Source organism: Erinaceus europaeus, chromosome 6, assembly GCF_950295315.1.
Source record: "Erinaceus europaeus chromosome 6, mEriEur2.1, whole genome shotgun sequence".
Lineage (NCBI taxonomy): Eukaryota > Metazoa > Chordata > Mammalia > Eulipotyphla > Erinaceidae > Erinaceus > Erinaceus europaeus.
In genome coordinates this window covers 53,211,616-53,225,346 of record NC_080167.1, presented here as the reverse complement: position 1 = coordinate 53,225,346, position 13,731 = coordinate 53,211,616, and the positions used below count along the sequence as shown (strand labels likewise).

The following is a 13,731-nucleotide window of genomic DNA, read 5'->3' as shown; positions in this document are numbered from 1 at the left end:
CTTGTGAAGAAAACCATGGTCTGGAGCCGGATAGGGGCACATCTGGTTAAACACACATGTTACAATGTTAAGCCCCCATTTACCATCTGCAGCAGGGAAAGCTTCACAAGTGGTGAAGCACGGCTACAGGTGTCTCTTGCCTTTTTCCTTCTCTGTCTCCTCCTTCCTCTCAAATTCTGACAGTCTCTATCCAATAAATAAAGAAATAAAGATTGTGTGTGTGTGTGTGTGTTTAACAAAGAAAACCCTGGTCTGTTTTGCCAGTTATTCTATCTTTTTCAACACAGAACAATTCCCACCCCAAAGCACAGAAATTAAAGTTCCTGGAGACAAAAGTCTCTCAGTCATGAACGTTAAGTGATGACTTGACTTCTAGCCTATAGTAACTATCTAGCCATGATCCAGCCTCTATATATAATTTCTAGAGTTTTCTAGAATCTGGAAGTGGTGTGTGTGTGTGTGTGTGTGTGTGTGTGTGTGTGTTTCTCTCAACACTCTTAATGCACATGCAAAACTCCAGCAGAATTAAACTGTGGTTTATGGTACCTTGTCTCAATAACAGATTCATTTCCTTTACCTCTCTCTTCTGTTAGAATATTATCTCATGATTTTCCATCTCCTACTTCTCAGGAGTTTATGAAGCCCCTGCTCAGCATTTGTCTCTGTGACTGACACTGGGGGATTACAGTGAATTCTTTCTTCATTTGTCACTCCCTGTCCCTCCTGTATAGTGTCTTTGATATGCTAACCTGAAGAAAGACTGCTGCCCTGGAAGAATTCACAGCCTTATTTCCATTGCCAGCTGCAGAGAGCCAGTTCTCAAAATTCACTTGTTATTTGGGAGATGTCCAATCTCAGTATATTAAGGTGCCACTTTATTTGGATCCAGAAGCCGAGTATGTATTTGCTCTTTATCAGTTTTCATCACTAAACTTTTCTATCTGCTGTCTTGTCAACAGATAGGGATTAGGCCAAAGGCCACCTGTGTTACACTTGTCTAAACACTGGAGTCTGTGATTACACAGGAAGAACAGAGTTTATGCCTCTTCCAATCAGTAGCTCTTTCTCCTCTGACCTTGCTAAAATATATCGATTTGCCAGATGACTAACTGAAGAAAAAATAATGTGAAAGCGGATGAAAAGTTGGTATTCTGTAATTTTTCATTATAATGTAAAAGCTAGTAGACTTAGAAACAGTAACTTTGGGAAGGATAACGCCCTGCTTTGCCCCCATGTGTATGAAACCCAGGCTTGCGCCTGGCTCTCACCGCATTGAAGGAGGTTTCGGTATTGTGAGCTCTTTCACTCTCTTCTCTGCCTTGTTACCTCTGTCTCTATCTAAGAGAAACAGGAAGGAAGACTTACTTCTGACTTCCAATATTTAAGCCCTTGGAAAAGAATCTTTGATTCTGTGAAGCATAGTTGACTGTATAGTAGCTCTTTCTTTAACATGCTCTTTAATATGAATCTCACTGAAGGATCTCTTGTTTGACTTATGTGAACACTGACATACACACCTTTTAAAACATGAAACTAATCCTGAGCTTTTGATCTGAATCTGAGCCTGTGTGTATAAATGACGAGGCATTTTAAACTGCATCACGTTGAGTTCATCTTTTTCTTAAAAATAGTACTCCAGCAAGAATTATTGTCTTTGGTTAGGTTGAGTAGATATGAAGACAAAGATTAGAAAACAAGCTATTTATTTGTGAAGTGGTCCTCAACAAGGATTATTGAGAGAGTAGGGAAGAAGAGTGTAATAAAATATTATTGAGTGGCCTGATGACTGTACACAACTAGGACTCTCTCTAAGTGTAGAAACTTGAGAAACAGGGAAAACCATGCTTCTGAGATCTCCTATTTGGGAGGTGAGATAGTTCTGTCAATTGTAGTGCTTAATTCTGATCCAGTTTTTCCATCTATCAGTGCATAAGCATCTTGGCCTGGCACACATCTGGCCTGCCAGGCCCAATCACTGAAAACCCTCCAAAGGGCATTTATAATTGTTTGCAATCTGATGCTGTTCCTCTTTACTGGAAAGATGAGTGCTAAAGGAACCAGCCACAAACGATTAAAACAATTTAACTCAGGGGCAGGTGGGTAGGCAATGGTGTACCCGGTTAAGTGAACATATTACATTGCACAAAGATCCGTGTTCGAACCCTCACTCCCCACCAGCAGGGATGCTTCATGAGTGATGAAGCAGGTCTGAAGGTGTCTATCTTTCTCCCTCTTTATCCTTCCCTCTCTTCTCAATTGGCCAGGAGTGATGGGTTCATAGTGCAGGCACCGAGCCCCAGTGATAACCCTGGTGGCAATTAATTGATCTTTTATTTTTAGTTATTGATGTTGTGACTTTGCAATCTACATGATTTAAGCACTCCTGGAAGACTCCTTTTTCATTCTCTTTTTCATTCAGATAAAGAGTGAGAGACAGAAAGGGAGTGAGACAGAGAAGGGGAGACACCAAAGCACTGTTCTACCTCTCGTGAAGCTTCCTCTTTCCATGGTGCTTTCATGAAGCAGCCAGGGGCTATAAAAGAGTAACTATCTCTGGGCCCTGGTTGTTGTCATTGTTGTTCTTGTATGAGATGGCCTAGTCAGTTCCTCACCACCTGTCTTTGTTTTCCATTTTTTACTTATGTTCTACTAGAAATAGCCAGTTGTAGTTTTTATTTCCCTTAATTCCAGTTTCTCAGCCACTACATCGCCGTGTTACTCTGCAGACTTAACCATTCTTGTTTCTGCTTTGAGTTGATTGTGTCCATCAAGAACAGCCTTTATAAACTAGGTCAGGTGTAGCAGAGTTCTATGAGATTATGGAGAGCACTACTCCTCAGTCTTTGGTGGCTGTATTGCCAGCCCTGCATTCCCAGCTCCACCTTGTTTTGTTTCCACCTCTTTTCCTCTGTGCATTTTAGTGAATTTATAATTAGCCTTCTTAAGTCTCAGTTTATTCATCTGTAAGTCTATGCTATAACAGGAAACTTTAACTTCTTGTTGGGATTCAGTTAAGATTGATCATTTAGAACTGGTCCAGGCTTAGCGTCAGTGAACAATGTTGTCATTTATTATGATCGTTGTTGCTCTCATATAATGTTACTGTAAAGATATGTCAGTTCCATATTCTATGAATCTTTTTTGCCAAATGTACATTCACTATCCACATTATTCATAAAGAGTTTGTGTGAAAATGGCAGTCAAAATATTACCCCCTATAGGTGATAACACTCACCTCACAGTGTAGCTGCTAGCAGAGGAGTAATAAAACATTATGTGTAAAGAAACTGGGACATAATGGACTCTAAGCTCCTGCATCTCCCTCTTGTTTAAGGTGTGTCTTCAGTCTGGAGGACAGACATGATTTAAGGATGAGTTTCCAGAGAAGCACTAGAAAGCTGCCTTTCTTAAGTCCAAGGAGGACTTTTGAATGTGCCATAATGAAGTTAGGTATTCTTTCCAAAATGTCTTAAGAAAGGTGTTATTTGTATTCTAATTCTGAAAATGGCCTTCCTCAGTCATCATTTCAGAATGTTCTGTGTGCTATTTATGATGTGCTTACATTATTTTTATAAAGTTTGTACATGTGCTTAGTGTTTTTGTCTTTTTTTTAGATTTAATTGTGGGTGCATTTGGAACAGGAAAAGTAGCTGTTTACAGGTATGTAGCCAGTGGTATGCAAATGTCATTTTCCAGAGTGTTCATTTTCTTCAACTGAACTATAATTGATCCATACCATTATATTAGTTAAGGGTTACAACATAATTAGATAGTAGTATATACTATTAAGTGATCACAACAGTAACAGTTGATATCACCAATAGTAACAAAAGTTTTTTTGATTTTCTGGTAAAAATTTTTTTGATATGAACATATTTTGATAAGAATGTTTAAAATAAGGGCTGGTTGGGGAGTCGGGCGGTATTCCACCAGGTTAAGCGCAGGATTCCGTTTCGGGCCCCGGCTCCCCACCTGCAGGGGAGTCACTTCACAGGCAGTGAAGCAGGTCTGCAGTTGTCTATCCTTCTCTCCCCCTCTGTCTTCCTCTCTCCATTTTTCGCTGTCCTATCCAACAATGATGACATCAATAACAACAATAATAATAACTACAACAATAAAACAAAAAGGGCAACAAAAGGAAATAAATAAATCTTTTTAAAAAATCTTTAAAAAAAATAAGGACTGGATAGTGGAATAGCCTATAGAGTATAAACACACTTTACCACGTGCAAGGGCCTGGAATCAAGCCCTTGGTTCCCACCTGCAGAGGGGAAGCTTCACAAGAAGTGAAGCAGTGTTGCAGGTATATACCTTTTTCTCTCTCCCTCTCTTCCTCCCTCTTCCATCTCAATTTCTGTCCCTATAAAAAATTAAATAAGAATTGAAAAGAAAAACACCTTTTAAAATCTCCTCATTTAGCACCTTTCAAATATGCACTAGAGCTTTATTAACCATAACCCACCAGGCTGCATGTAACATCCTTAGAATGTGCTTACTTTATAGCTGGAGGTTTGTACCTCTTGATTACTTTCACCCATTTCACCTGCTCCACATTCACTCCTCCTACCTCTCTTAACCACCAGTCTATTCTCTGTATTTCTATGTGTTCAGTATTTGTTTAGATCCCATGTACCAATATGGTCATACTATATATTTTAAAAAACAAAATGTCGTTGATTTACCATTGACTTAAAGCAAACCAAACTAAACAAACTGACTTGTATGTTTACCCAGTTTCATTCACTGAACTTAAAGCATCTGTGGTCCATTCATGTTGTTCCATGAGGAAACATTTCCCTTTTTTTATGACAGTAAACTTCCACTCACTATTCACATAATGTTAAGTAAGGTTTGAATCTCAGTAGAACTTATAAAAGGAGGTACTTTTTAGATGTTTGATTTCTTCACCGCAGTTTGGAAAGTTCATTATAGCATGCTTATAGAAGAGTGCAGGGTATGAAAGTATTATTGGTTAAGCATTCTGGGAGGTGTCTTAGTGGGTAGAGCATATGCCTAATCATGTAGGAAGTTCAATCTTCGACACTACATGGGAGCACCATGGACAGCACTGAGGGAACTCTATGAATGATGGAGAAGTGATATAGTGTCTCTCCCTCTCTTCCCTCTAGATATTTGACTATTTTTGCTACTGTGATAAATAGGATTGAATTCTGAATTTTTATTCTTATTCTAACTTTGTGTTTGCATAGAGGAGTATACTGATTTTTATATGTTAATTTTGTAGCCTGCCCCTTTTTACATTGCTTAATAATTCCCAGGAGTTTCCTGCTGGATTCTTTTGTATTCTCGATATAAACTATCATATCATCTGTGAACAGTGACACTTTTAATTCTTGTCTTCCCATCTCTATCCCTTCAATTCCTTTTTCTTGTCTAATTGCTATAGCTAGGATGTACAAGACTGTGTGAAATAGTAATGGTGACAATGGACTGTCCTGATTTGTATCTGATCAAAATAAAATCTTAAAAAATGTGTCACTAAGGGAAGAAAATTTTAATAACTTAAGTTTGCACTGATAAGAGTAACTGGGGAATGTTGATTTCCACAAATATGAATGAAGATACCTATGTCAGGTCCCAACACAATTTTTCCACAACAGTCTCATCCTATATACTATGAACCTCTTCCAGGAACAAAGCAGGTTGGTGACCATGCCTTGCTGGATGGACCCACAACATCCTTTCTTTGCACTCTGAAGCTACCAGATGTGCTGTGAGGTCATTAGTTGAGTCTGGTGTTCACCTGTCCACCCAGGAAGGCAAACATTCTTGGCACCTACGCTGGGAATGTTTGCATGGACAATGGGAGTGGGAGGCTTCTTTCTGGGGCTTCACGAACCCTGTTTTTTTTTTTTCCCCTGAAGAGCTCGGCCTGTCGTGACAGTGGATGCCCAGCTTCTGCTGCACCCGATGATTATCAACCTGGAAAATAAGACTTGCCAGATTCCAGACTCTCTGACATGGGTGGCCTGGTGAGTGCATGATTCTCATGCTCCATTGTGGATTCAAGTCACCAGACAAGCTGGTGAAATTGCATCTCCTGAGTCCAGAAGTCTGGGTGAGGCCTGAGCTTCTGCATTTCCAAGAGAGTAAATAAATTCTCCAAATAAATGTTGATGTAGCATGTATTACATGGCTAGCCTTATCTTACTGTCTGCTTTTTCAAAGACTGGAGCAAACACTGTTTGTTTTTTTAATGTAAAAAAAAAAGCAAATACAAATAGTGTAGAGGAATTTAGACAATGTATATCAAATTTTGAGATATAAGAACTTAGTCTTTCAAAACAAAAAGAACCTGAACTGGGGAGATATTTTAGTGGTAGAACCTAAGACTTGCATGCATGAGGTCCCATGTTGCATCCCCAGTACAGCACATATCAGAGATGAGTGGTACTCTGGTCTCTCTGTTAGTCTCTTCTCACATAAAACTAGATAAAAATTTAAAAAGTTAAAAAAAAAAAAAACCCAGATCTGTGATATGAAGCCTATCTTTGACTGCCGACTTACCATCCCATGAAAAGGTCTTCTCCAATCTGAAGTGAGAAGCATCAAAGCATTTAAGGGAATTCCCAATAAAACAAATTATGAAGACCTCTTGTAGTTTCTTGGTACACTAACAGACTTTATCCAAACTAAAAATATAGTACAATACTTAGCTTATACATTTGCATATGCTTATGGGTGGCACTTTTCAGACACTTAGAAGGCCCCTTTTTAGTAGTCAAGGTTGGACTAATTGACTCAGTTTCCTATGCTAAAAACAGATGTCAGTTTTGTAACTTAGAATGTATAATTAGATAGCAATAAACACTATGAGAATAGAGGTTTTTGTGCATAAACTATTTTTGTGGCCATTTTTGTGGTCATAAGGAATGGAATAGTAAGTTTTGGTTATGGGCCTGGATTAGAGGAGAAATGGCTTATGTAGCTTCTGAAAGGATTTCTTCCAAAACTTGTCAGTCTTCCCCAAAGGTGCAAAATGGAGCTTGATTATAGTAAACCTCAAAAAAAAAATGCCCTTTGTTTTTAATACGTAGCTCTTTGAGGGTCAGAATTGTACCATACTGGATCATGCTAGTTGGCATGTCCCTGGAGAAATCAGCAAATACTTGAAGTGTTTGAAGACTATTCTTGTTTTCTAGAAGATGTGGCTTCTAGAAAAGACATACCTCTCGGTATGTCTTGTTTGCAAGAGTGTCAGAATGCAGAGCAAACCAATCTTGACCCAAAGATGTTATTCCCAGCCAATTTCTGAGTGTTGTGGATAGCTATTTTACAGGAGTTCATACTGGAATCAAAGCCTCTGAGCATGGTGGATGGGGTGGGGTGAAGAGGACCCCCCACAGAATTCCTAGGAAAACATCCTGTGCTGGGAGCTCCCAATTTAGGAGGCTCCCTTGTCCAGCTTTTGAACATAGCTGGGAAATGCCCCCAAGCACATTTTATAATGGTTTTAAAACCATAAAATATTATAATGAAAACCGGATCTGAGAGAATGTATGAAAGAGCCAGCATTTCTCCTTACCCTGGCATGATTAAATAAACATGAAATGAACCGTGAGAGCTACTTAGGCAGGAGTACTAAAACTTTAGTATTTGCCCCCAATAGTCCTTGCATATTCATAATTCAGTGGACTCTGAAATGGAGTTCTTCTAGTGTATGTGATACATTCTGCTATATAAATTGCTCACAGTAGGGGAGACAGCAGTAGCACAGCAAGTTAAGTGCACATAGCGTGAAGCATGAGGACCGGCGTAAGGATCCAGGTTCAAGCCCCCAGCTCCCCACCTGCAGGGGGGTTGCTTCACAAGCAGTGAAGCAGGTCTGCAGGTATCTGTCTTTCTCTCCCCCTCTGTCTTCCTGTCCTCTCTCCACTTCTCTCTGTCCAATCCAACAACAACAACATCAGTGGCAATAATAGCAATAACGACAACAACAAAGGCAACAAAATGGGGAAAAAATAGCCTGCAGGAGCAATGGATTCATGCCCTAGCAACAATCATGGAGAAAAAAAAAAGGTTATGCAAACAGACTCTCATGCCTGAGGCTCCAAGGTTCAATCCTACATATGACCATAAATCATAGCTGAATAGTGCTCTGGTAAAAAATAAAATAAATAAAATTGCTTATTCAGAAAAATTATTTATTTATTTATTTAAGCCTCCAGGGTTATCACTGGGGCTCAGTGCCTGTACCACAAATCCACTGCTCATGGAGGCTATTTTTTTCCGTTTTGTTGCCCTTGTTTTTATTGTTGTTGTGGCTATTGTTGTTGTTATTGATATCATTGTTGTTGGATAGGACAGAGAGAAATTGAGAAAGGAGGAGAGGCAGAGAGGGGGAGAGAAAGAGAGACGCCTGCAGTCCTGCTTCACTGCTCATGAAGCAACCCCCCTGCAGGTGGGGAGCCGGGGCCTCGAACCGGGATCCTTATGCAGATCCTTGCTTAAACTATTGCGCTACAGCCCAGCCCTTAGGAAGATCATTTTCTAAAGATATTAACCTTCTGGATATTTTTATAAAATTGAAGTAGTTTGAACAGTGTAAAAGATCTGTCTAGATTTATGGAAGGAATGTTACTTTCTACTTTTTTGTTGTTGTTGTTGTTATTGCCAGGCTTCCACACCTCTGACTACATTTTTAGGTACAAAAAGACAGACTGGGGGTTGGGGAGGAGAGAGCTAATGACACCATAACAACAAAGCTTCCCACAATGTGGTGACACTGCGCTCGGACCGCTCAGACCAGGGTCACGTGCATGGTAGACCAGGTGCCTTCCAGGGGAGCTACTTCTTTTTTTTTTTTGTTCTTTTTTATATTTATTTATTTTCCCTTTTGTTGCCCTTGTTGTTTTTCATTGTAGTTACTGATTTTAGATAGGACAGGGAGATATGGAGAGAGGAGGGGAAGACAGAGAGACGGAGAGAAAGATAGACACCTGCAGACTTGCTTTACCGCCTGTGAAGTGACTCCCCTACAGGTGGGGATCTGGGGGGCTCGAACCGGGATCCTTATGCCAGTCCTTGTGCTTCGCGCCACCTGCGCTTAACCGCTGCGCTACTTCCTGACTCCCCCAGGGGAGCTATTTCAATGGCCCCAAAATATTATTTTTTAACAGGAAAGTGTCTACTTTTCCATGGGTCATTTTCTTGTTGTGCTAAGTTATTTTAAATTAAAATGCAATTTAAATGTGAAAAAAAGTAACTAGCTTTGAGAGAACTATAGTGGTTATCCTTGGGGGCTTGGGCACAGAACTTTGGTAGTGAATGTGGCATGAAACGATATCCCTGTTATAATTTTGTTTAGCACTTCTAGGTCACTAATAAAAAATTCTAACAGTAAAATGCAATTTGTTATATGAGCAAATGTATAATGCATGTCTTTAGAACTGCTTTTAAATTTTGTTGCATTCATTTTCACATGTAAAATTTTGTTTGGTGAGTCAATCTTAAGAGATGGGGAGTTAGCAGTTGGTTTTGTCTAAAATGTGTCTTTCTAATACTTTCAAATTTTATTCTAGTAATTCGACTCAGTTTTTCCAAAATGACTGAAAAGCATTTGTTTATCTTCTTTGTTCTAGTTTTTTTTCTACTTCTTGTTTGATAAAAGCTTGTATTTGTACATCTGAGAACTATTAAGTAAATTCTAAGTTGGAAATAATTATTTACTTCCATCAATGCAAATTTCTGAGTCTTTCAAATAGCTGTGTAGTTTTTAAAGTATCTGATACTGGATTTCCTAAATTAGAAAAAAGAACTAAGTAGCTAAAATACTAACATTATTGGTATTAACCAATCAGAAAAATCAATGTAGCAAAAAAATACACTATAAATGTAAAAGTTTATACAATGTTTTAAGTATGAAGAACTTTTCAGATATGCCAGACTTTATATAAAATCTGGTATTTGCTATTGTTGAGAATGGACTGAATTGGTTAGACTGGAGAATGAACTGCTTTGTACTTTTAAGTTCTTTTAATATTTGTCTTATCTTTTCGCCATCATACATGGCTGTGAGGATTACTGCTCACAGAAGCATTATCCCAACACTATAGGGGTCAGTTTGAGCGTTTTTAGTGTGCTGTTCTGTCATCGGACAGCAAACTATGATCTAGTATTTCATTCAGAATTTTTGTGATAAGGTTTTTGAGAATTTCCCACATCAAAAAGACTACAAACAACACATGAGCAAAAAGGAAACTGATACAATATTTGTGGGAATTTAAATGGTTGCAATCACTGTGGAAAATGCTATAGAGATTCTTTTAAAAGAACAAAAACAGAAATACAATACCACTTCCTTAAGAATATGAAAATATGAATTTTAAAAGATACCTGCAATATATTTCACGTCCATGTTCTTCACAATCTCGAAGACAGTGAAACAACCTAAATGCCTATTTACCAGTTAACTGGATAAAGTTGCAGTGGTAGAGAGATGACCTATAGATACATGGTAGTTAGTAGGTAGGTAGGTGGGTAGACAGATAGATACTATGAAATACTATTATGTTATTTAAAAAAAAAGAAATCTTAACATTTGTGACAACAGGGATGGAACTGAAGTATCTATGCTAAGTAAAATAAATCAGAAAGTGAAAAATAAGTACTGTTAATCTAAGCAGAGGAACTAAAAAAATCACAACATTAATAACTCTCAAACTCTGCAAAAAGATGAGGGTTAACAGAGGGACAGAGAAAGGAATGGGAGGAAGGGGGAAAGGGGCTGGTTTGATAACGGTAATGGCATATAACTTGTGATCATGAGTGTAGTGAGTCTTAGGCACAGAGAAAGGTGTGAAGTGGTGTGCCCCAAATTTATACAGTATTTAAATTCATGGTAAATGCATACAATTTTAATTAAAAATAGAATTTATGTGGTAAAGACATATAAGTTGATTTTTTTGTTCTAATTACACTCTTCCATGTTGAGTTTAAGTTCTACTTTAAAATTTGAATTCTTCTTCAATAATAGTTTACAGCTTTCCGTAACAACTCAAGTGCACTTTATAATTAGATATAGGCTAGTGAGTGGGCTTAGTTCTCTGGTATATCAAATGTACAGAGAGTGTGAGTGTGTGTGTGTGTGTGTGTGTGTGTGTGTGTAATGATCATAACACAGAACAATACATGCTTTTCTTTTTTCTTTTTCTTTTCTTTTCTTTTTCTTCTTTCTTTTCTTTTTCTGCCTCCAGGGTTATTGCTGGGGCTCCGTGCCTGCACTATGAATTCAATGCTCCTGGAAGCTATTTTTTCTCCTTTTGTTGCTTATTGTTGTTATTGTTATTGCTGTCATCATTGTTGAATAGGACAGAGAGAAATTGAGAGAGGGAGGGAAGACAGAGAGGGGAAGAGAAAGATGGACACCTGCAGACCTGCTTCACTGCTTGTGAAGCAACCCCTCTGCAAATGGGAAGCTGGAGGCTCCAACCAGGGATCCTCAAGCCAGTCCTTGTGCTTCGAGCCATGTGCACTTAACCCGCTGTGCCACTGCCTGGCCCCAACACGTTTTTCTAAATTCAGATGAGATCAGCAAATGCTCTACTCCTGTAGATTCCCCCAAGCCGTTAGGTTCATATGTTTTCCTAAATTCAGAATGAATACTACACTATTATAGATTCTGAGGTTTTTGTTTGCGATCAGGAAGGACACTTGAGAATTTGTAACATGGCAACTTTTCTACGCACATGTGGAAACAGGCAGAGTTCAGCTTGAATGTTATTATCAACAGTGTAGTCAATTGCAGCAGTTACAGTAAATTTGTGTTACTCAATGATATTAAAGTAGGAGGAAGAAGGATCTAAGGAGATGGTATAGAATAACATGACATCTAACTCACAAGCTAGGAGAAACCCTTTAGCTGATGACATTTCTCAACCAAATACCTTCTTACAAAAAGAAAATAATGTTCATGTGCACTGCTTTAATATTTTCGTTTTTTAATTCTATTTTTTAAAGTTAATATTTTGAATTTTGTGCTAAATAAAATAATAAATCTAAAATTATTTTATGTATGTGGATAATTTCATTACCAGTAGGAATTTATCCAATAAGAGCAAATGAGTTTTGATGAGGTTGATGATTTTAACACAACCCAAGAATTCTGCAAAAAGTCGGGCACAGAATTTTAAAAATCCCAATTTGAAAGTCAGACCTGCTACAAAAGTTAAGGATGTGGTTAACTGTTCCTCTCTCTTGAATATTCCTCATTGAAGTAGGAACGGGCTGGAATTTGTGATTTCTCTAGGGAAGAGGTACAAACATTTGTAATAGCAGAGACATCTCAGGAAAGTTTTGGCTTAATGGCATGTGGCAAATTATTTACCCTGAAGGGAGACACTGGCTGAGGTCACGTCGATCGATGAATCCCAGATGTGACACATTTTCATTATATCTGACACAGGAAGTTGACACATAATTAAAGAATGATTAGGGATTATTTACTCCTCTTGGATTCTGTGTAAATATCCCAGTCATACTGTGGTATTTTACTCATAGAAAGGTTAAGACTGTCATTAAATCATACTTAGGTATTTTCTATTTTTGCTTTGTTAAAAATTGGTGATGGGGGAGCAGTTCAAATGCAGGCTGTTAAGACTTAGAATCTTTCTGGTGGGAAAGGAGGACATGGGATAGTCAGATAATGGACCATTTCTCCTTCCCTTCACAGCCACAGAACAGGCCCAAGTGGAGGACATCCTACAACCTCTCCCTGCATGGAATCAGTGCAGGTTAAAGGGAAAACTAGTAAATGTCTCTCGTGTACATCTGCCCCCCCCCTTTTAAAGATTTTTTTTTAATTATCTTTATTTATTTGTTAGAGACAGCCAGAAATTGAGAGGGAAAGAGGTGATAGAGATGGAGAGCGACAGAGAGACACCTGCAGGCCTGCTTCACCACTTGTGAAGCTTTCCCCTTGCAGGTGGGGGCTGGGGTCTGGAACCTGGGTCCTTGTGCACTGTAATGTGAACCTTCAACCAGGTGTGCCACCACCCAGCCCCCACATCTGTCCTCTTGTTATTGCCTTTCCAGGCCAGATCATTCTATCTCCTGGACCTTGAGACAGCCACTCTAAGCTCTCCATGTTCTTTTACCCTCTCTTCTGGAGTCTGCCTCAAATTCTAAAAAGTCATTGCTATCTGCCACTCTCCTCCCAGCAGAATGGGGATGTGGGTTCATCATCACATCCTGGTACACCATGTGTCTCAAGAGTAAATCCACATTACTTTTGCCTTTTTGCATTGTAGGGGCCTCCTGCATCCATGAGTACATGGTGCCCAGGCTGACTTTTTCACTCTTTTAATTGGAGGGCAAGGGGTATGGAAAGATACCACAGTACTGCTCCACCATCCATGGAGCTTTCTGTGGTGCCAAAATGCTCCCATGATGGCTGGAGTTTGAACCCAGGGCCTTCTGCATATGAATGCATCTTTCTACCAAGTCAACTGTCTCCTGTCTCGCTAAATCAAAATTCTTTAGCCTGGCTTTGAGAGTCCTGCTCCCTACACCCAGACAACCTTAGGGGCTTCTCTATCTCACTGTACACTCTAGTGACCTCAAGGGAGAGTATGTCCCCACTCACTTCCTGACTTTTTCACCAGGGACTCCCCTGCTGTTCTGCCTAACTGGTCACTCTCTGGTTCCTGGAAGATATTCTATATACTTACTGAATAAAGGCAGTTAGTAGTTGACTAAGTAATACACTGATGA

The 13,731-nt window shown here is 39.0% G+C and overlaps 1 protein-coding gene across 2 annotated transcripts in view; it reads left to right on the top strand.

Moving 5' to 3' along the window:
* ITGA8 (integrin subunit alpha 8) overlaps positions 1-13,731 on the top strand; it is a 183,721-nt gene that overhangs the window by 98,204 nt on the left and 71,786 nt on the right. For both annotated transcript variants that reach the window (XM_060192219.1, XM_007526133.3), the window contains exons 14-15: positions 3,615-3,660; positions 5,886-5,993. In XM_060192219.1, coding sequence (XP_060048202.1) covers positions 3,615-3,660; positions 5,886-5,993 — 154 coding nt within the window. The remainder of the gene's footprint in view (positions 1-3,614; positions 3,661-5,885; positions 5,994-13,731) is intronic.